The 24,978-nt window shown below is 37.9% G+C and overlaps 1 protein-coding gene across 3 annotated transcripts in view; it reads left to right on the plus strand.

Moving 5' to 3' along the window:
• Positions 1–16,976, plus strand: part of opcml (opioid binding protein/cell adhesion molecule-like) — a 349,349-nt gene extending 332,373 nt beyond the window's left edge. For all 3 annotated transcript variants that reach the window (XM_035435361.1, XM_035435362.1, XM_035435360.1), the window contains 4 exons: positions 8,635–8,769; positions 9,795–9,915; positions 12,368–12,519; positions 14,354–16,976. In XM_035435361.1, the coding sequence (XP_035291252.1) occupies positions 8,635–8,769; positions 9,795–9,915; positions 12,368–12,519; positions 14,354–14,454 (509 nt within the window). In that variant the 3' untranslated portion in view covers positions 14,455–16,976. The remainder of the gene's footprint in view (positions 1–8,634; positions 8,770–9,794; positions 9,916–12,367; positions 12,520–14,353) is intronic.
• Positions 16,977–24,978: the final 8,002 nt, after the last annotated feature.

Here is a 24,978-nt window from a genome sequence, read left to right on the forward strand (position 1 = left end):
TCTCCAGATCATATTCGTCTTCACAGCAAAAAGTCATACTTATGACACCAGTGGGAAATTGATCTGCTAATAAAATACATATATCAGCTAACATGTCTCGACTCTGGGCTAACCAAACAGCGCTGAGGTGAGGGAACTGGAAGAGATTACGCAAGATTCTCGACTCCCACCTACTGTTCAGCCAGCAGCCCTCCCTTCTTGAGTCAGAACATAAAATCATCTTCAAGGGAGAAATATGTTCCTGAGGGAGGCCTTTGAAGCCCCCTGAGAAAAAAGTGGTAATACTACGCCATGACAGATTGTGGGAACATCTCTACAATTTCCCCTGGGTGGAAACCGGGGACCAGGCTCGCCACACCGCCCTTTGTCTTAGTCTTCCAGAAACTTAATTTTAAAAGACCTCTACAGTGAAAAGCACTTCAAAGAATTTGAAGAATACAAAGCTTAACCTGAATTGATTTTCTGACCCCGAACTGCGATGGAAACAACGGCAAACTTATTTAAGGAACTTTTAAAGCGAGGCCTCGCGGAAGGCCTACATTTATCCCCCACAATCTCATTATGTCCACAGTGCCAGGTGATGTGACTAATCTGCAGCCCCCTTCCCTGGGAACTGAGACCATTTTAAATCTGTCATTTAGCAGATGCATAACTTTAAAATGTGCCCATGAGAACGGTCCCACTGTTTCTCTGTGGGTTTAACTCAAAGCATACATTCCCCTTGAAAAAGAAAAGGTAACCAGAAAAGGTGCACTGTGTGTGCTTTGACACAGCTGTTCTCAAAGACTTGAGACCCATGGATGTTCTCAGTTCTCTTTAAAGCATTTCTTGCCCGAAAAGTGTGCCTCGATCCTTCGTAACGCACACAATGTATCCCTTACTTCCACTTGCGAATGTAGTCTTGTTTAATCAAGGTCTTAATATGAGTATAGTTTGCTGTTGGCAGAGAGTTGTTTGTACTATGTAGTCTCAATCAGACTGTTGCTATGACATAGCATTACAATGATTGATCTGTCCGCATAGATTGAGATTGCTGCAGAAGTTTTAGTGATTTTGCACAATTTTATTTTTAAGTTTTGATACTTGTGTTAATACCCATTAATAGGCATATGGTGTATGTCACTACTGATACAGCAAATAGAATTATCATGACATTCTGATTGGCACACACCAACAGTTATTGACATAAGCATTAATTACTGTTTAGATTTATGAAGGTGTTATGTACTACTTAAGGGCGAGTTGCTGTATATAGCTCTTGTGGAGGAGCATTCATAAAAAACTTTAGTATACTTTCCATTAGCATCTTTACACTTTACAATTGTATTTATATTGTTAACTGCCAATGAAAAGCAGTACCTTTTTTGCAGCAAGAATAGTGATGAGGTACATTGCCTCTCCCATTCATTTCATTTACAATGTCATTCCTACATGGGTATGCTAATTCAAAACTTATTATAATAACTATTATCACTATATTATAGCAAGAAATATCTGGCTAAATAATCATGTACACTGTCTACTAGCAGGACTATTCCATGATGGTAAATCAACGATACCATAATAAATTGGCTACATAATCACATTTGTGATCATCATTAACACGGACTACACAAACTTTGTAGGATGATTCCATGGCAGTGTAAAGGAAAAGGTTCTGTATATAAGATAATTTTCACTCCATCCAGTTTGAGTCTTTAAGTGATCCTATGTTCTGCTGAAGAAACAAAGCTTGGCACTGTTCCCATTGTCCAACTTATTAATCACATAGATTTAGAATCTTTGATATATTAAAGGCATGGTTCCCATTTTTTAGACTCAGGTCCACTGTGCTATTCACCATAAATTATGTGATAAATTGGGGGACATGTCAGGCTCAAGCCCCCCTGCTTTGAGTATGTGTAGCTCATTCTCTGTTAGCCATTAGCTTTGTTAGCCAACTAACATTGATTTAATGGGGGTTGAGAATCACCCCCTGGCAGCTATTTAACAGAGACACTATTAATAAACCAAACTGAAGTAAACACATGCTGTCATGCTCTACACAGTTAGCCAACTTGGATGCATTCAGACACACTGAAGCTATTAGAACACCAGTGTGATTCAGTCTGTCTAACTGTTCATACACCTGACAATAAAGCAATCAATAAAACAAGCTACTATAACCCCTTTCTAAAGCAATTGCTGCAGAGTACACATCATTCATTTTCTAAAAGAACTCATTCTATTGATTAACAAGTCCTTAAATAATCATGGTACACATCTATAGCATGCATAAGGGCTTAGATAGCTGACAATTGGAAATGGATGACTAGACGAATGGCACTTTAAACAGTAGTCTTGCTTTAAACATAGTATTCTAGGACAACAGTTTGTACACCCCCTTCTGTATATTGTACAAGAAGTATTGCTTAAAAAGGAGCCAGCAGGATCAAGTCTTTAGCTTTTTTAAAAATATATATAATTTTAAAAATAAATTTGCTTCTCATCACTGGGCTGAGCATATCCATTTCCCACCACAATTTGGAATGGCCTGTCCTCTGCAACCACGATCGTGTACACGCATGAACCCAGACATTTACGGTTCTCCTCCAAAACAGACGTTATCGCCTGCTGCTTCTTTTCACGCAGAGTGGAGTCGGAGGAAGACCTTTTATATGAGGCTTTGTCTGCAATCTATGGATGCCCAGTCAACCAGTAGAAGTTGCATGCAGATCAACCATGCATCAGAGTGTGGTGCCTTAAACGAATGAGCCATCCAGCTAGCCCTGCCTTTTTGTTATTTGTTTTTTTTTTGATTGGATGGTCTCATTTCACCTCCTACCGATAAATCAATCTGTCAGTTTATATTCAGCCATAATTGTATAATATGCTCTTCACAAAGGTCTTGTCATGGTTTGCTTCACAGAGTACTTTGAAATTATGCAATTCCAGTCAGGTTTTGTTTCTGGAGAACATATTTACATATTTACTAATCTGAACAATAGAATCAATGAGTTTTGATGAATCAGTTATTTCTTTGAAATGGAAAAATGTGCAAATTGTATGCATTGCAGTTAGGTACAGAAATACATAATGTAACATAGATGATCAGCCCCACAGAAGACATGCAAAACTTTAGTGAGGGCAGGGGGAAAAAACAGAAAGATTACCTGCAGTCCACTAGTGCCAACAAAAAACACATTTAAAGCAGATCTACTTTATCTACTCTGGTAGATAATGAAATTGTGCTCACTTGGGAAGAAAATGAACTGCGCCAGTTGCACACACTTCTCAGAACCGTCAGTTATTAAAGAGCAGAAAAAGATTAAAACAGCCACAGGACGGAGTGTAGATCTGGGCCTGTGTGTTAACCAGACTGGGGCTAGTTCCTTTGCATGGATTTGAAGTAGATTTTTCAGTGGAATTTGAATCCTGATAATATCTGACATAGAGGGGTGGAACAAATAGCTATGCTGTTTGCTATGTGCCACTAAACAAGGACACAATTTCACAGTTTTCTCTAAGCAGGAATATCATATTCAATTCTGAGTAATTTTGAAAACATTTAGCTAATTATAAAGCTTTCTAAAAACTTGCACTATTTTAAATGCCATTCTGAATTCAAAATGGACAGTAAGTTGAGGAAAGGTCAAATGTAATTAACGGCAGGAATTCTCTGTTTCCACATCTGAAGCAAATCCTTGATCCCGAGTTCATCATCTGCTGTAATTAAAATTTCCCTCGGTAAATATTAGCCAGGGAGTGAACATGACATGTCTATTGATCAGAGAAAAGTCAAACTGAAGCAATGTATCTTCTCTTATTCATTGTTCGCATCAATTCAGTTCATTTTTTTAAACACTTAAAATAAGAGGAAATACCTGGAAGGTACTGTACAATTCAGTTGGTCTCAATACTATGTAATTCAAGATCTCAACAGCCCTAGTACCGTAATAGGCATATTCCAGCTCTCAAGTGCTTTCCGGTTATAAAATCCCTGCTGGACTCTGACAGTAAGGTCCATCTGAAAGGTATCACATCTCAGATGTCAGGCCTACTTCCTGCCAGGAAGCAGCTATGCTGGATTGTGGTCCACACATATTAGGCGCTCCACCTCCTCAGCGTTCACACTGTTGAATATTTTTTCTTTACAACTGCCTAAGATCCCAGCTGTGGTGAGATAACCTCCCATGTTTCCCATTTTACAAAATCTACAGTTGTTGTTTTTTTTTCTTCATACCCCAGCATTTGGAGTTGAACTTGAATGTCCTGTGATAAGAGCATTGCTTACTCTGCAAAAGAACAGAACTGTAATCTGCTGATGGAAAGCTGTCTGCTTCGCTCTTGCTAGCAGGTTCCAAATAGGATCTGGCTCCAGTCTGAATTTTGTAAAAACTTGTAAAAAAATGTAAAACAGGGCTGCCCAACCCTGTTCCGGGAGATCTTCTGTCCTGTAGGTTTTCATTTCACCTGTAGATTCAGCTGTAGATTAATTGTCATCCTCTGCCGTGTGTGTGTGTGTGTGAGCCCCACTTGTCGGCCATGGTGTGTTAAGAAACGGTGGCTGCCATTGCACGCTTACGTTCGTGTCTGCACTCTCCTAAGTCATTAGCAGAGGTTCCAGCAGTGAGTGTTTGAGTAGTACTTTTTTTCTGTCGATGAATTTAAGGTGATTAAAGATGATGAATACCCAATGTATAGGTCCACAGATGAGAAACTCTAGTCAGAGGGAGAGAAGGACAGTGAAATATAACATAAGAAATGACTTAATACAATGACATGCATGCATAAACATTTCAGTCCCTGCTGGGCCACCACTGGTATGAACACTTTAGAACATTTTACAGTACATGTGGTTTTATGTTACTCTGCTGAATTATCTTAATTGGATCGAAATAACTGAAGCTTGTATGCCTTGTCTTTGTTGTTTAGAACAAATTAGAGCTTGGCTGTCCACATTGTAAGAGATGAAAAACCTAACTGGCTCAAATTTTTTTGAAACAATCCTAGTTCTGTGACACAGAGACAAATACACTGTGATTAAATGGACATTGATATAAGTGGATACAGAGGAGAGCATGACATAATCATAATGATGAAAATATACCTGCTACACCACAAGTACAGAATGTTTTTGTCTGGTATATAAGAACAAAAGCTGACAAACATGACGGGATAATTTTCCAATATAATATGGTTAATTTATGTATGTTTTAATACATAATCAGACATACATGAATAATATCATAAATACTTGTGCTACTCTAGTTTCTATCTGGAACAGTACAGAACCTTACCAACCTGATATCATGACCAAACATCTGAAAGAGATATTTTTGCAATGTCATTAATTCATTTATTAATTCATCCATGCTGTAACACATTGGCCAGAGAAACCTCTTCTGTTACACATTTAGCTGTGACTAATTCTCAGAATTCACTTTCACGCAAATAGCCTTTCCTATAGCTTTAGCCTACTGCACAAAGAGCACAATGGAGGTGGCTTCATTTCCTGTCATTCTCTCACAATGAACACTTTCACTCGTGAGACATAGTGGTTGTTTGAATTCAGTTGAAATCAGTTTTCCTTTTTTTTGTTCTTTAAAGCCAAGCGAGGAGATGGGAAGATTTCCCATAAGCCATAGAAACAAGCAAGCAAGCAGTGTGAGTCTAATGAGATCATGATAATGCAGAGTTATTGCTGCATGTGACATTTCGTCAGATAGACAGTGGGATGTTTTTAATTGAATGTGCTATTTGATTAAAGTTCTTTAGAGAAATAACACAGTCAGACATGTTACAGTGCACCACAAAATTAGGATCTATATTGATATTTTCAGTAAATTATGAAGTACTTGAGGAAAAGCAATATTTTCCTCATGCTTGTGGATGTCTCTCTTTTTTTTCTTTTTTTTTTTTTTTTTTTACAAAATACATCTTTACATTAAAACGTTATATGTAGCACCTTTTAATTCTCCCAGTGAAAAAAGTGGCTCACCTATATTATATAACGACTAACCCCCGTCCTAACCATTTTCCATGGTCCTGAACACAACCCTAATCTTGCTTCAACTCCAGCCTTTACTGATTTCCTGAACCTAACCCTAGCTAAACCCTAATTTGAACTCAAAAACCAAATTCTCGCTGGATTAATTCTTGTAACTTTTTTTTAGCTGATACCTATTTTTTCAGTTACAATGGAAGAAGAAAACTATTAAAATATCATCGATTCAATACAATAAATATAAAGAAATGTGTTTTTATTTTGAAAAATGTATTTCACTGAAATACTGCCAAAACTATTGAAAAAAGTATTGATCATCCAAAAAAAAAAAAGACTAACGCTTCTCCTTTACCTACCCCAAGCTCCTAGAGATGACCCTAATCTTTCTTCTCAGTTTCCTGAATGAGCCTTCGCACTGGAAAAGTAGCATTTGTCATGGATTTTGATGCACTCAAGCCTGTTTTGTCATTTTGGAACCCGCTATGCGCCCAAGTGGGGGGAGAGGCATAGTTGGGGGTGTGTCCCTGAAGATGCAGCACACTGCAATTTTTGTGTCAGAGTAGTCTGCGATTTGCACCTGCGCCATCCACCTTTTTTCCTTTTTCATTGTGTTCTTTCCTGCATTTATTTCTCTTTTTAATTGCTTATGGCTGTTCTTATACTGCACCGTGGTCCCAGAGTATTTTATTCCATTCTTTTTCTGACACCCTCAGTGATGAGAAGAATGACAGGAAACGCAACTTGGAACTTGAACAATCTTTTCATTGTAATTATGTGACTCGATAAAATGATAGCTCCTTGCAAATTACATGCAATGCCTGCATCAGTTATCTCCGTATACCATTAAGTAGCCTGAAAATGAAATTCATGAGTGAATTTGAAAATATAAGAGTTATATGCCACTGGAGCCAAAATAACCAAAGAGAAAGTCATTTGCAACATACGCAAGCTGCAACTGCCTTACTAACCCTCCAAAGGAGATCAGGTCAGTTCAGATCAGTTTAGACAGGTCAGTTTAGACTCTACCATTTCTGTGCCTTAATGATGGACTCATCTTTTTATTCCCTGAATATTTCACCTTTTTGGAACAGAAAATATCTGTCAGGAGGGATTTGTAAATTCCTAAACTGTCTGATTAGGTTCTGTGCCTTCTATAGACCGTATATTTGTGTGTATAAACACACGAACAGGCTATTTTTATGTTCATATCGCCCACCTACCCATGTCTTATAAAAAAATCCAGGATATGTATGTTAACCATGCCTGGGGATTATAATTTTTTATTTAGTTTAAGCAACAGTTGATCTACAAACATTTGATTGTTAACAGCATCAATGGCATTGCTACAATTTATTCTGGTTTTATTTTGTTTAATGAAACTTCAAGATACTGTTGTCATATTTTCTTAGTTATAGCATAGCACAATTAAGCTATTTAACTATAGAGTTATTGGGAAATTATGACTGGGTCATAATTATTGTGCATCTGGGCAATGTTTCTTGGACATTTTGATGGAATAAAACTCAAACAGTTTCTCCTTATTTATGAGATTCTTAAATAAGAAAACAGCTCTACTCTGCATTTCCCTCACAAGAATGTCTTGGGAGGAACTTCTGATGAATAAATCCTCTGTCACTGGAATGAACATGTGGAAGGGAATTTAGAGAGTTTATTTGTTTATTTATTTATTTTTGGTTGGGGAATATGGGATAGATAGAGACAGATATGGAAGAAGAGAATGGGAATTAGGGTGAAGAAGAAGGGGAGAGGTATTGAATGTTGTGTTGGGATCTGCTGTCCTGACTGAGGTGGGCAGGTCATATCCTCAATTCAATAAAAGGAATACAATGTTTGAAAGAAATGTTTGAAAGTCATTTTGTAAACAGTATTTCATCAAAAATACGTAAAAATATATAAGGCTATAGTCTTTTAGATCATTCAGAATCAAAGACTAACCTTTCTCCTACACTGTAATCCTTTCCCAACCTCTTAAACATGAATCTAATTTAGCCTTTGCCTGTACACTCTAACTCATAAAACCTATTCTTGGCCTAGTTTCTAATGGAAATTCTATTTTACTGAGAAAACAGTTAAAAGTGTAAGACTATAGCCTTACATACAAAATGGAAAATAATAGTTAAATTGTGCTTTTTCCCATTCAGATGGATGAGTCAGATGGGTGAACAATCATAGTGAAATAAATGAGTAACCATGTTAAAGATGGAGTGATGAGATGAGCAATGCTTCATCACAGGAACTGCAGGTTAAAAGTGCAGACAGATTGCTGTGACCAATAATCAGGGCTTCTGTAATGTGCGGAGCACCCACACCAATCATGCCTTCTTCATGTTTCATTTTGTTGACAAAAGTAGCACCTTTTCTAGCTGTTTCTCCCTTTTAAATGTTACAGGAAAAGTTAAGTAGCCGGTGTGCACAATGTAAAGACTGCTTGCAACTGTGGTGCTACTGGGGATAAAAACACTGCTATTTATATATTATTTTCCCCCCACTGTATTGGGCCATCGAGGAGCATATTCTAGTGGGCAATCCATCAGCCAAATCCCTGAATTCTCATTGAAACCGGCCGTTGGAAAATGTGCTTCCTCCGCAAATAAAGTTTGCTTTCCTTGTCCCTTTTTTGGTTCCAGGCCGCAACTTCATGAGTGACGGGGAGTACGTGGAGATCACATCCATCACCAAAGAACAGTCGGGGGTCTACGAGTGCAGCGCCAGCAACGACTTCCTGGCCCCTGACGTCAGGACCGTCCAAGTCACCGTCAACTGTAAGCAAAGCAGGCGCTCCCTTTGTATGGGTTGGAGAGCATGTTTCTCTCATGTGTACCTTTCAGATTATTACTTGGAACTGCCTCATACAAAAAAATATGAATATATCCGAAATGTATAAACTGTACAGTCTGGAGATTCATAGGCTAAAGTACTAATTGCTACATTTGAGGCCAGCTGTGTCAGTGTCACAGGACGCTCAGCAACCACTTAGTTGACTGATTGTATACTGGATGAAAACAAAAAAACATTAAGATCTACTGTATTTCTGTAAACTGAAATTGCTAAACAAATATTGTTTATGTCACTGTACAGTGGTACCCAGGAATTAACATAATAGGAACATAACACCTACACTTTGAGTTGATCCTGTGTATATAAAGAGAGTGCATAGAGTATTTGGACAGTGACACATTTTTTGTTGTTTTGGCTCTGTACTCCAGCACATTGGATTTAAAAGGAAACAATTAATGTGAGGTTAAAGTGCTGACCATCAGCTTTAATTTGAGGGCATTCTACCTCTGTATCAGGTGATTTGAGTAGGAATTATAGCCTTTTCATACATATGGGAGCAAAAGTAATTGGACGAATTAAAATAATTTATTTACAATTACTTTGGTTGCACAACCTTTTCATTCAATGACTGACTGAAGTCTACAACCCATGGACATTACCAGATGCTGGGTATCTTCCCTGGTGATGCTCTGCCAGGCCTTTACTGCAGCTATCCTCAGCAAGTGAAACACATGTTGAATTGGATTCAGGACAGGTGATTGACCTGGCCAGCCAAGGACATGCCACTTTTGTTTTTACCTGAAAAACTCCTTGGTTGCTTCAGCAGTGTGTTCAATGGGCTCATTGTCCTCCTGCAAGCAAGCACTAAATATGACTACTTTATTTCAAACTATGTTACTTTGTCCAATTATTTTGTCACACTTCAAAAATCGTTTCACTTTCCAAATACTGCACTGTATGTTTTCACCCAGACATAGTCACTGAGCCGTTTGTGGGGTGTGTCCTGCAGATGCACCCTTCATTTCAGATGTCAGGAGTACCGGCACCCCGGTTGGACAGAAGGGCATCCTCCAGTGTGAAGCTTCTGCCGTTCCCCTGGCTGACTTCGCCTGGTATAAAGAAGACCGCAGGCAAGATCTTTAGTTTAGAATTTCAAAGTTCTTGTGTATGCTCTTAATTTCTGGCACAAAATCATTTGTACAAACATTTAAGCAAGAAATGTTGTATTAATGAAAGTTTTTATGTTAATTGGCATCTTACAAGAGCTCCTGAGCATGTGTAAAAGTTATGTAAAAGAGGACATATACATCACTGTTATGCTTTCTCATTTGGACTTAACCACATTCCCATAAATAAATCCAATTTAGATTGTAAGGATTGAGATATTTTCATTTAAATGACAATATTTGTGCAACTGAATTTGTGATTCAAGATCACCTCAAAGTCTGTGTTGGAGAAATTCCTAAATGAAAATGAGCTGTGGCATGAATGCCCTTTTTAAATTACAAGTGACTGGTATTTATCAACAAACTCACATGAACATAAAGGAATCCAGCGAGCCCGAAACTTTTGTAAATCTGAGTTTTTAGTTAAGTGTGGCCTGTGGAAGCATTTACACTTTTACCCTAGCACAACTTTGCTAAAACATTAATACTATAAATGAGGCCCAGTGAGAGAATATTCTGTGACCTGCATCTAATAAAATGTAACCCAACTGCTGCAAATATGGACTGAAAACATCTTAATCAAGCCTACTGCACCTACACTTGTAACAGCTGCAGAAAATGTACTGTAACTAATCCAGTGTTGGATTCATGTTAATGTCTGTGGTTATATCATATGCATTCTTCCCATCTATCTCATGAGATATTTCATCAGGTCTTACGACCCCACTATTTAGGATGCTTGATAGTCACCAGGGGTTATGCAAGGGAATATATCGATATCTGGTCCCTTAAATATTGTTGTCTTTGTAACTAATGTTTTATTTTCACTGACCATGTATTGTTTTTTGTAACAGGCATTGCAGCAAAGTAAATTGTCCATTATATAGTTAAAATATCCTAAATTTAAAAAATAAGACATAGTTCATGGTATATGATCTTGCCTGTGTTCACAGTGGATATTTTTTACCATCTGATGAAAGTTTCACTGTTGCCAAGGTATAGATAGCAAATGGTTGTAAAATGAGTACATTATTATAACATTGATTAGGCAAGACTGTTTATTTGCCTCTTAGTTTGAGGCTTTTGTTAAATGAATTGATTTTCTGTATTTATAAAATTGGAGGCATAGTCATAAAGGAAATACATTAATTGCACAGATTCGATTGCATGGAAACAAAATTTGCTGTATAGTACAGTAAGCAGTTCTATATTTAATATAAGTGTTTACTTTGCAGTAATTTTACTTATCTTTTACTTAATTTTACAGTTGTAAGCATTGGAACTGAACATTGGAACAAATACTTTAGGTGCCACATGGGCCTGTGCTTTATCTAGATTATATAAATAACTGGATTGCTTTCCATGCAGTGTGCTGTGTAATAACAGTATTTCTCGACGCTGGTAATTTACGGCTGTATATCGAGCTATCCAGCAATGTAATGCTTCTTTACTTCGACAACAGTGGTTTTGCAATTCCTGTACAGATGAAAAGAGAGTGTGAACTGTGATTGTATTCTGCTGCAGCCTTGGGCACTGTACTAAGTAAATTAGCATTCTGAAGAGAATGTCTTAATGCGATCAGTGGTTCAATCCTTGCGTTGGTTTCGACAGAACACTGAATAAGCAGCACTGACAGAAAGACAAAAATATACCTGTCTGTAAATAGAGACGCTGCCTGATCCACTCAAAGCCCCGCAGAGGCTGAGTAATCACATCTTAAACTGAGAGTGATGAATAATTTAGTGAGATTATTTTAAATAACTACATTAAAATGCATTGATACCAGAGTGGTTATGGAATACCAGATGATTTTAACAAATTATTTGTGGGAAATATTTTTTTTTATTATTTTAACCACAAGTAATATATAGGCTATGATGCATGGATTAAATACATATTTACTAGTTCTCTCTGTGTATACAGTAGACATTATTCAGTTGTTTTCAAATTCTGATATGTTCAAAAGAAAGAGAAAATACATTTTCAAGGATTTAAAGAATCCTTCTTGCTTGGAGTCATATCCTTGCATTACTGTAGCCTTATCTTTCAGTACTTCTGTAGATGTTAGTTTAATAAAGAACAACAATAATGAAATTGTGATCATGGTCTTATCAGAACATTCAATTAGATTTTTTCGTGTTGTACTCTTTGTTTAAAATAGAAAATTCCATTTAATGCTCAGTGATAAAAAAAACTTTATAAGGACAAATTTTGAAAGTTGCTTCCATTCTAATAGCCGTTTGGTTGCCTGTCAGCCTGCATGTTTGTATGGCTTAGGTTCTACTGTACCCACTTCTTCAAAGATGGAATTTGGGTAGCTCCTTCAGTCAGGGTATGTGCTTACAGGCAATTCAGCTGCAGTGCTTCGCTATTTTCAATTGCACGTGCTATACGGTGTATGTGATCATCTTTGCAGGCTCTTCAACGGACTCAATGGAGTCAAAATTGAAAACAAAGGCAAGCAATCTATGCTTATCTTTTTCAACGTCTCTGAAGAGGACTACGGGAACTACACCTGCGTAGCTATGAACACCATGGGAATAACGAACGCCAGCATAATATTGTATGGTGAGAATCATTTCATGTATTATTAATAGCAAGCGCTGTAATGTCTAAATTATTTCGGTATAATGTATGTCATATTTCTGGATATGTACATATTTTTCTGCCGCTTTCCGCTTTTCCAGCAGATTTCTGCTGCTGGAAAAAAAACAATATCTCCCTAAAATATGTGTGCTTTCTCCCGCTAACAATAGCCCTGTGTTGAGATGAGGATTCTTTGGCAATGTCAAAATGATGATCTGAATTCATGCAGCTCTTGACATTTCCTTATTGAAAGAGTCCATCAAATGTTTTTTTTTTTTTTGAAATGATCATTTATTCTGCTTGCTGCTCCAGATAAATGGTGTATATCATATTCTGAGAAAAAAGAAATACCTCATGATATGGTAATAGTGCACCGTTTCAACTATTGAACCTGTTTTAGTACCGCATGTGGCTATCTCTTTCCCCCATAAGTCTAATTCAGAATTTATTTTGGATGTGTCTGCACTATCTTGCCTTTACTACATACCATAATATGGCAACAAATTACAGCGGTATCTTGAAGGAGAACAATGGGGTACTCATATCTGCAGCCTTGTGCTTGCCCAGACATTGACATTACCCAAAGGGATATCTGAATTTCCTTTGTTCTTTCCCAATTTTCTTTCTTTTGGTCCTGAAAATGAAGACGTGAATAGCAGCCTTACATTTTAAAACAGCTGACCTATCTCACAAGTAAATACCCCATATGGCTGGGGGTTTGAGTCCGCACCATTGCACTTTCTGCACATCTCATCTCTACATACAGTTCTCCACTGTTCCCCTGCCAGAATAAAATGAAGAATACTTAAGAACTGTGCACTTCCCTTTTAATTGGGGACACTAGTTGTTTCAACCCCATGCATTGAATGTATGCACCCTCACGACACTTATCTGTGCATACTCTTTTACATCTATATGATCTACATTAATTTGTCCTTAATAGTCTGACTTTTTGGTAGATTCCATTTTGACTATCGTACCCATAGTTAGACGATAAGATTTATACCATTTTCATCCCTGTGCATCCTGTGCAAAAATATTAAACAATATTAGACAATGCAAGATGCATCATATAAATAACTTATAGCTTTGAAGATGCTAGAAGGTGTATTTTCATAACTTGACTTCACAGAGCTAACTGCTTCCTTCTGCAGCCTTTGATAGAACAAATACAGTTAGCATGCAGCCCATAGATATTGTCTAATATTTTTGTACTGGATGCACAGGGATCCTCTTTGTCCTGTTCCTGAAGTCAAGGAAAATAACTTCCCAAACTGTATTTAAGAAAGAAAAAAAACATTCATAAAGTTGAATTTGTCAGATGTAAGGACAGATGCCGATGATGCCAGTATGTGCAGGTGTACAGTACTGTAGGCTCACAGTGTGCATGTGCAACATGCTCATGACTCATAAATCCTTCTGATAGCAAATTTCTTATGGAAGTCCCTTTTTGAATGCAGTGCTTAATGTAAGTGTTGTTTCTCTTGAAATGAGAGTTGGCTTTTCAGTACACATCCTCTAAATATTTAAAATGTTGTCTGAAGTTCCTGCAACTAAAGCAGTCCAAAGGTTGCCTCTAATGCGGTGGTGCATACTGTATTCCATTAATGAAAACAGCTCTAAAGGCGCTACATTTTGCACGCGGCTCACACGTCGCCGAGCCCTTTTTTGGAGACGTCAGGAGGGTTTCGAGCGAGGCTGAAATGTGGTCTCAGATTTATTCATATTCACATGTGGGAAAATGTTTGCTCTTAGTAACCTGCTTGGCGATGCCTGGCTGCGGTGTTAATTGCTTTTTCTCTCTGGGAACACACAGGCCCCGGAGCCGTGCACGACGTCAACAGCGCCGTCCTGTCTCCGCGCGGCTCGCCGTGCCTCCTCTTGACTGTCGTTCTGTCCTACCTTTTCAAGTTTTGATGCAGCGGTGGCTCTTCCCCCCCTCCCCTCCCCCCGGCTTCCGCCAGCATCACAGTACGACAGACCTGCCTGTCCCGTACGAGCAAAAGGGAAATAAACAAAAATGCAGACGGTTGCCTTTTTTTTCTTAAAAGCTCTGAGCTGAAGGTGTTTATTGACACGTGTTTGGTGGGGTGGGGATTTTGATGTGGGGGTTGACATTGGGGTAAATGACTGACAGATTTGAGATAATAGTATTTCCAAGTATGTGTGTCTCTACAAACATTTGTATGTAAAAAAAGGAAACAAAATTACAGTAATGGTTAATGGTTTCATGGTTTTGCTCAGTATTGAGGTATAAATTTGGATCACTGGTGTGTCCTGTCCTGTTTTATCTCTGTACAATAGCAAATGTTTTCCTTTTTTAAGTAACCAACAGGAAAAAAAAAACAATTCTCCTAGCTGAGAGAATTGCAAAACTGCAATGTTTTGTTGCTGAATTCCTGCTATTTGTTTTTGTTGTATGCAACAGAACAGCAGTTGATTTAATATATTCTGTCTACCTAACCTTAATATATTGTACATTGCATCATTCCTTAGGACAGAAATACATATTCCGGTGTTCTGTAATATATAGTTGCAAATTCAATCCATAAAGAGTAAGAAAATGCACTATATTTCATTTTGGAGGACATTACCATTTAAGCACTTTTTTTTTGTTTAAGACCCAGCTGCACATATTAATTAAATAATAAAATATAATAGAATCTTTTTTATTAATCACCAAGGAGAAAGTAGGTAGCCACCCCAGCAAACAAGCTTACAAATTACTGCAATATTGTTAGTGACAGAGAACTGAAAAAGATACAATAATTATAGTGTTGCCTTCCTTTGTTCAATTGCATAATATTTATATAAACAATAACTATGTGAAATGTCTGGGAATTGCTAGCAGGGAAGCTTGTCTGAAATGTTTAGCTGAGCATGTAGACATAATGAATCTTGTGCAAAAAGTATGACAAAACACCATATTAACAAGCCATAGGAGACATAGTATGTAATGGTGATTTCATAAATTCCAACTAAAGGCTTTACAAACTCAGTACAGTACATAAAAAGAGACATTAAAAGGTGGGGTTTTTTGTCAGTTGTGTAACTAAAAGCTCAGAATAATTCATGGTACATATATGAGAAGTGGTGAGGTTGTTGGCAGGTTAGGGTGGGTGGCTGATGTTTTGAGTAGTTTTACTGGAAAGAGAAGCTTAAACATACTCAATGGCCATCATATTAGGTACACCTGCTCCTTAACGCAAATAGCCCACTCCTCCAAAGACTGAATCATGTGGCTACAACTCAATATATATATAGTTTGCAGACATGGTGAAGAGGTTTAGTTGTTGTTCAACCAAACTTTAGAATGGGAAAAAACGCATGCCCTAAGTGACTTTGACTGTGGTGTGATTGTTGGTGCCAGACATGGTGGCTCCAGCATCTCAAAAACAGCTGCACTCCTGGGGTTTTTACACACTACATTCCCTGGAGTTTACAGACAATGGTGCGATAAACAATAAAAAAACATCCAGTCAGCGGTAGTTCTCTAGCCCGAAAGCACGCCGTTAATGAGAGAGGTCAGAGGAGGATGGACTTGTTCAAGATAACAGAAAGCCCATAAATGCTCAAATAACAAGCGTAGTGTGCAGGAGGGCATCTCACAATGCGTTGAACCTTGAAGCGGATGGGTCTGATACAGCAGCAGAAGACCAAACCAGGTCAGCTAAAAACAGGAAGAGGGACTACAGTCAGCACATGATCATGAGAAGTCAACAACTTAAGATTGGAAAAACATCGCCTGGTTAGACGGATCTCAAATTCTGCCTTGACATACAGATGGTAGGGTCAGAATTTGGCTTAAAAAAACATAAATCCCTGGTTCGATCCTGCCCATGTCAACTGTGCAGGCTCTTGGTGATGTATACTGGGCTGGTGAATGTTTTATTGATACTATGTGAGCATCATTTGAATGCCACAGAATACTGAAACATTGCTGTTGACCATAGTCATGCCTTTATGGCTGCAGCCTACCCTGGATATTTTCTAACGGATACTACCAGCAGGATACGGTGGCATGTCATGAAGCACACATCATCCCAGGCTGGTTCCACAAACATGACAGTGACTTCAGTTTACTCCAATCCCCAGATCTCAATCTAATAGAGCACCGATGAGATGTGTTGGAATGGGAGGCTTGCAGTGTGAATGTGTGGCTTAACAATCTGCAGATACTACTCGATGCTATCACATCAGTTTGGATCAAAATCCCTAAGGACTGTTTCCAGCACCTTGTTGAAACCCATGTCATGCATAATTCAGGCTGTTCCAGAGGAAAAAGGGGGTCCTACCCAGTACTAGAAAGGTGTACCTAATAGAGTGTCCACTGAGTGTATATTTAAAAGTGTATATAAAAGTGTCATCACTTTTTTTTTCTTTTTTTTCTGCAGAAATGTTATACAGATGTCAAATAAAAGCAGCTGGATATTATATAACAGAGGGCTATCATGTGGTTTTAATCGCTTTTCCTTTACTTGTCAGTATTTGTCCACGTTTTTGACTTTACCTGATCACCATGCCGTGATTACATCTTAAGTGGATACCAGTTATTCTATGAAGTTGCGCACTGTTAATAGTGTAAGTACTATTGTAAGGACAAAAATAGAAGTGAAGTGTCTGGAATGTAATGTAAAGTCTAATGGTATCTCATTATTTGTGAATATTTTGTATATTCATATACAGTAAAAAGGGACCTTGCACTAAAGATACAGTGATGGTGTATTTGATTGGAGTATTGATTCCATGCACATTGGTGAGTGGGAGACGGTATGGCCAGGGGGGAATAGTGGACTACCCAGGGCTCCATGGCAGGCGAGGGGGGGGGGGGGGGGGGGGGGGGGGGGGGGGGGGGGGGGGCGGTTGTGGTGGGCACAGAGACTGCATTTGCACAGGCCCCAGAATTTTGTGCAACACCCCTGACTATGGCTACCCCCTAAAAAAAGCATTCAAACCCGCTTTTCAGTTCGGAATGATGGACGGCAGGGGCAGGAGCAGCTGTACCCGAGACAAACAAACATCATCCAGGCTTTTCTTTGCGCTGTTGTGTTCTATCACACAGTTGATGGTCTGTAAAGGAGGGGGTTCGGTAGGTGTGGAGGGGTGGGTGTTTTGGTGTGGGGGTGGGGGGGGGGGTTGTTGTTATTTGAAAAATCGCTTCTGGAAATGCATCTCCACTCAGTCGGTGCATTGGAACGAGCGGCTGAAGCTTTAATATCTCTCGCCTGTATGAAACGAATAAGAATCACTCAATGTCACGCCTGTCACAGCTGATCACCCTTACAGAGCCATGCCGGAGCACAATCAACACCTTGAGTTTGAATTTCGGGCTCTTCCCAGACAGACACTGATATGGGGCCGCTCCAGCGCCCGGGCCCACTCGCGGGAAGGGGAGACAGGGCCATTTTTTATGGAGTATGGATGCTGAAATTAGGCCCCCTGTCAGGGGGATTGTGTTCCCCTCAGTAAACACTGACAATGGTGGCAAACGGGTGGCAGAGAGTGATGGGGCTGGGATGCCGGCCGGGGACACGCCCCCCTGGAATCTCCACACAATGGACTTTAGAAACGCCAGCATTCCTAACGTACAGCGTGGCCTGACGGCTCAATGCCCATGATCTATTGCCCTCCAGCATTCACAGTACTAAAAGATATTGCATTTTCAATGGCATCTGTGATAGGTGCAGTTCTGCTTAAAGTAAACAGGACAAGTGAATGCATAATAATACTAAATAATAATAATAATAATAATAATAATAATAATAATAATAATAATAATAATAATAACAACTACAGCAACAACAACAACAACAATAATAATGCCAATTTTTAAGATATAAGTGATTGGTGCAAACTCAGAATAGGCAAATCCATAATCTTTTTTATGAATTGTCAATATTGTACTAAATTCATCCTTGTTAGGTAGTCCTACATACAAGGATTTTTTTTCTACATTTATGCGCATAAGTGGAGCTCAGTAGGGATAGGAACAGATAAACTGTTTAAAAGGACAAGCTCCTCTATCCATTTAAAATGGATTAAAAGGAGAACGTAAATAATAACTCATGGAAATAATAATTTTATATGATCATTTATAACAGTATAGTTGCGGTCTGATGGTAAATAATATTTTTGCATCCCTCTGTACATTCTGAGCAAGTGACTGAAAATTCAGGCCTGATTGCAAACTACAAAACCAACTGATACCTCGATATGTGGACATGTGGGTAAAATAGATTATAATACAACCTAGGATATTGTTGTGATATTTTTGTTTAATTCCTATGGTTCTAAATTTCAGGCAGTCAGTTGAAGACTGACAGTGCAGGAAAGCGCACACATTTTATTTTGTGTGCACACTTTTAATTTGGTTATTTATTTTTAAAGGCTCATTAGAATGCTATTTCCATAATTGGCTTGGGCAATGTTTTTCTTTTTTTTTTTCTTTTTTTTCTGCAGACAGTTAATGATGTGCACTGTTTTGGTTATTGACATTCCTAAATTGGATGTCTTTCTTTTCTGAATATCTGATAGCTGGAATTATTTCTTAGTTGTCTGCCAGTAACAACGTAGTTGTCTGCAAGTCAACTGTATGATTAAAAATGTAAATAAATAAAAACAGCATCTGATATATTATTCAAGAATTGTGAAGTACAATTTTTTTGTCAAGTTCAATAGCAATTAATGCTTAAATAGTTAACTTGTGCCTAACAACACCAAGGAATTTGAAACTTTTGATATTATAATCATTTTATTATAAACCATTAATAGTAACTGCTATTATGTAATGCCTCGTTAAAATGTATATGAACCTAAAATTCCAAAGTACAAACATTTATCCCAAATTTAGCCCAAATGTCCAACCCTAACGCATCCCCATATTTAAATAAATGCACTGTACTATACTGGAGAAATTGCATAAATGCAAATATATATTACTGCCACGTATGTGCTTGGGACACCATTGCAAATCATATATGAATCCGTCCTTTGCTCGCATCATTATAACAAGACAATTACAAGATAAGCCAACAAATAAACACTGCCCTTAAATAGTAGATTCGCAGGTAATGGGGAGTTGTGATACAAAAGCTGTGGCCATCATTTTAAGTGATACAGCATCCATACTATATTTTTAGAACAAAAATAAAGTTACTCATTGGTCATCATACAGAGCCAACAATGTCTAAGTTGAATGCTGGAAGTAATACACAAATTGTAGGATTGTGTTCATGATATATAATGAATATTTGTATGCAGCAATATCACAACTATAATAGTCAAATTAACTTTATTCACATCCTGACAGGCTGCATATTATTGAACTCAACAGATGTTGTTGAATACCTTCATCTAACCATTTATAATGTGCTACTGAGCATAATGTACATATTTTGTAAAATTATGATGTGTGCAGGATTCATTTGACCTTTGATTTTATGAAATGTAAAAGCTACACTTCAATTAGTGCTCAGTGGAAATAGATTTTATGCAGTGAAATATGCAATTAGGTTGGTTATAATGCAAACAGAGTGCCTGGTGTGCATCTGGCACAAATGGAACATCACATGTGGAATCAGCACCCCACTGCATTCTAAACATTGAAAGGGGAGTTCCACCCTGGGTTTTTCTTTTATTTGTAGAAGGGTAGCTGTAGTTCTCAGCCAATTCCCTACCTGTAGTGTGAGCAGAGATATAGCCCCAAACTTCTGTGCATACTCCAGGTAGCTGCTTCACTATAGAACACAATGGAGCAGGGGCTTACAGTTTACAGTTATGGGGGGGTGTCAGGTTTCCATTTCTACTGAATCAAAATAGGGGGCTGGGTGCTACGTCTTGGCTTTGAAGCCATTCTTCTACTCACTGGCTAGCTTGCCACTAATGAAAAAAACAATCTAGGATTATGGTGTTCAGCTAAGTTTACTTTTGTGCTTACGTTTTACTGAAAAAAAAATGAGACTTCGGTGCAGTGTGGCAAAATGCAAGCGAATTAAGGATTTTTTTTTTTACTGGCTACTGCAAGACCACTGTAAAAAAACAACAATGGCTGACTGCAATGGGGGACATTAAATCCCCTGGATACACCTGAGACGCAGCTAAAGAGTGTGCAAGTGTGTAGCGGGCACTTTCACTCAGAAGATTTTGAGAACACTCGGGCGAGACTACTGAACATACCTAATAACTGTCTGTTAGCTTGACCAATGCCCCCTTCACTTAGTATGGGAGGGTGGGGCGACATATCTCCAAATTGAAATTACCCTCCCAACATATTTCTTCAACAATGAGAAAGTGTAGAGGTGTACGCCATTATGACATATGCCTCTTCCAAATTCACCCCTATCACTGCAGATATTTATGTGCAGAATTTGCTTTGGCCAGCCACTAAGAGTTACTCGTTTATGCCTTGATCTGGTAAATAAGGTAATGTTGATTTGTAGTGGAATTCCCCTTTAACAAAAACAGGATAGCCAGAAATAGCAAAATGCAGATATAGAACATCAATCTTTTTTTTTCAAAAGCTACAATCTCCTTTGAAAACATTGTGTAACTTCGCTATTATTTTACAACCAAGTAAGGTATAGTGGTATTACTGTCCCCAAAATAAGTTGTTCATTCCACAGAACTTTTTTCCATTTTTTGTCATGCTCATGATGTGCAATGGGTAGCCACTTATGTCCGGACTATTGAACCTAAACCCCTTTCAGAATAATGTCATGTAAGCCAATGGATTAAAACAGCTAGGGTTAGTGTTCAAGGTACATGTGAGCATTTCATACATGTATCTCCTTTCCATAAATATAGTTGTTGTTAATAAGTGTACCACTTGAAAGTTTCAATATCTTGGCATCAAGTATATGTTCTATTCTTCACCCAAAGAAATAAATGTAAATGATTTCTGCCCAACATTTTGTTTCACTTTTTTGACCAGACTGTTCCACTTAGAATTATATATGTAAATAAATAGGCCACCTTTTTTAATCAGATATTTTATTTCTTTAATTTTTTTCCTGGTCTAGTAAGGTTGTGTATAGCAATTAAAGTGTAAATGTTTTATGAATTTTCTTGGCAATGGCCAAAGTGACCCTACAGTACTAATGTATTTGTGCATGTTAAGGCATAGTTGTATCTTTTCTATATGAGAATGAGTAAGAGATGGTTGTAACTGTGCAGTGTAATAAAATCTAATGATTTTTTTTTCTAAACGATTATCCTTTTATTACATTATTATAATGCACTTTTTATCAGATTCACGTTATTTGTTCTCCTCTGGACCTTGCCTATTTGTGTTTGGGCAGAAAACATCTTTCCAGATTGATGTGTAACATAAATCTCCATTTATCATAAGTTTTATGTCACATGTAAAGACTTAGTATTCAACATGACAAATGAACAATGTTCACATATAATCTGACCAATCAAAATTACACACTGAGCTAGCTGAATGCCAGTAGATTCTGTTAGTCATCTGATTATTTTGACAATTTGCTGCGTAAAATATCTCCATCATATCTCAGCATAACATGGTCATTTTTAAAACCTTCCACAATTATTCATTTTCTAATGCACCTTTATTGGAGACTAGCTGATGTGTGGTGTTTCATTTTTTTTTTTAAATGTCTCCATCATTTCCTGTTATATAATAACCTGAACTAACTAAACTACAACGTATGTATTTTATACACATTGATCACCTCATGTGGCATCATTGTGAACTTCACAGTCCAGAATATAAATAAAAGTATTTGGACAGTGACGTACATTTTGGTGTTTTGGCTCTGTACTCCAGCGCATTGGATCATAAAGACACTAAATATGAGGTTAAAGCGCAGACAGTCAGCTTTAATTAGAAGTTATTTACATCTTTATTGGGTGATCTGTGTAGGAATTACAGCACTTTTTATACATAGTCCCCCCAATTTTAGGGGAGCAAAAGTAATTGTACAACTGACTGCTCAGCTGTTTCTCGGCCAACTGTGCATATCAGCATCATTAGTTTATGCACAAGAAAGCAAACAAAAGCTCTAGAGTTGACTCTAATTGTGTAATTTTCATCATGAGGACCAAATAAGCGTCAATGCCAGTAAAGCAGGCCATCATGAGACAATTAGAATGAATTGATCAGAGGCATAGGCAAAACATTGGGTGTGTCAAAATGAACTGTTTGATACATTGATAGGATGCAAAACTGCACTGGTAAGCTCAGCAATACCAAACAACCCGATAGAACATGAAAGACCACTGTGAGGACTGAAAATACATTTAAATGTAAAACCCCCTTTCCAACTGTTGAACAGATCAGGAACATGCATGTAAACACCCTCAAATCAAAGCTGAGAGTCTGCTCTTTGACCTCATATACATTACTTTATTTCAAATCCAATATGCTGGAGTACAGAGCCAAAACAGCAATAAGTGTGTCACTGTCCAAATGCTTTTGCATTTCACTGCATATGCGAGAGGAAACATTATTAGCATATTGGACTTGGCCTCCTGATTAATAAAGGTTCAATAATGGCATACAGGGAATACACTTCTATGACAGACAGATTTGTTACACACAAATTTTATTTTGATTTTTAAATGCAGTACGCATTTTACTCCTTGTCACAACCACACAGGCACACACAGACACATGCACACACCACCTTCTCAGCCCTTGGAGGGCTGAACGTGTTGATTGTCTTAGCCATCTGTTTGAGCCATGATGACCCATGGTATCCATCAAATTCATTAAAAGAATCACACCATGCAGCAGAGTGTATTTGCACTGACATTGTACACTCCCCTCTCAAATGCACCAGCGACCAGGTGGATTCCATCAGGAAGAAGGCTGCCATTTTCAGGTCCAGAATGCGACTCCCCACAGCCCCACTACCCACCAGCATTATCTAAATTACTTTGCTGGCATCAAGACAGCACTTCACCTTTTCACAGCTTCCAGCCTTGTAGCTAATCAGTGCAAGTTGATTATTGAGTATGTCATGCAAATGGATCCTCATGCCCCTCATATGATGAGTTGCTTTGTCCTTCAGGTTAAAATCATGGAGAGCTATGCGTTCGAAAAGATAATAAACAAAGTTTCACAAAATGGCAGAATGAGTTTGATTTTTTTCATGATGCAATACTCAAATGAAACCACATAACAGAACATGCTGTGAATACAGCCCAAAGCAAAAATAAATAAACAACTGTAAAGTAACTTTTTGCTTCTGAAAGCATTCAAATTTTAGAAATTAGACTTTCCCCTTTGGGAAATATCCCACAAGATGGATGCAGAAAGGCCTTGCTGAAACAGAATCATTTATATTCTAAAGCTGTACTGTCCGCAGAACTGTGAGCTTGGGAGAATTTATGCAAATTAGGAAAAATCACTGCATTTGTAGTGTAAATGCAAATGCATAGTCATGTAACATTTAGTCTTAGCCTTTGGCACCCATACTCTCCTGATGCATCCCCGCAAGCAAGAAAGGCACCCAAGTAAGTCAGCCCAGAGGCGAGCTATGGGCAGGAGACAAGTGAGTGTGCAGGTTTATTGGACAACCCTCCGTGCAGGTGTGAACTAAGAATTGAGGGAGGAAGATGAAAATTGCAACAGACAGTATAAGAGCAAAGCTTTAATGACAGAGCAGAGTAAGCTTATTTGGCCAAAGAAGCATCACAATCTGTGTATAACACATTTATTAATACAGAGTTACCTAATTGTAAATAATGAATAATGTTCAGATGACATCCTGCACTACCGCATTTTTAAGTGTTACATCATCCTTCATACAGCATTGCATTTGTCTATGAATGATTTATGAAACATGATAGGTCCTGTTAAAGAAGCTAGTAAAGGTGCTTTGTGAAGGATTCCTTAATATATACTTGTGCAAAGGATGATGTTTGTTTTCAGTTGACTATGTATTAATCAGCTGACAGGAACAGCACAGGTTCTCAGCAAGTAAATCAGTGAATTTCCTGCCAGAACTAGACTGGTATTATTTAATAAAGCACAACTTTTACTCCAAATGGTGAGATAATAAATAGCACAGCCAGAGACACAGTCAAAATACAAATGCAGGAAGAAAATGATTACCCAAATACTGGAAAATGAATCATTCAACCTCTACGCCCCTGGTTCACAAGTCATCTGAGTACCACACTGAGTGCTAGACTACAAAGGGTAAGCCCACCTTGGGTCTGCAATCAGAAAAAGCAGGACAACTATCTACATGTTCTCGATAGATCCACCCTCAGACCATATGGTAAAGAAACTGCATAATAACATTTTTTATAAAATGGGATTAGTTATTAGTTGCACTGATGGAAATACAATTAAAAATTGAATTTACATTAGATTTACATTACATTTTCATCAAAATCATGAACAAAAAATATTACCATTCCCCTGTAAAAAGAAAAAAAGAAACATGAGCTTTTAAGAGCATCCACAAAGCA

The sequence above is a fragment of the Anguilla anguilla genome, chromosome 9 (genome assembly GCF_013347855.1).
Source record: "Anguilla anguilla isolate fAngAng1 chromosome 9, fAngAng1.pri, whole genome shotgun sequence".
In the NCBI taxonomy this organism is placed as follows: domain Eukaryota; kingdom Metazoa; phylum Chordata; class Actinopteri; order Anguilliformes; family Anguillidae; genus Anguilla; species Anguilla anguilla.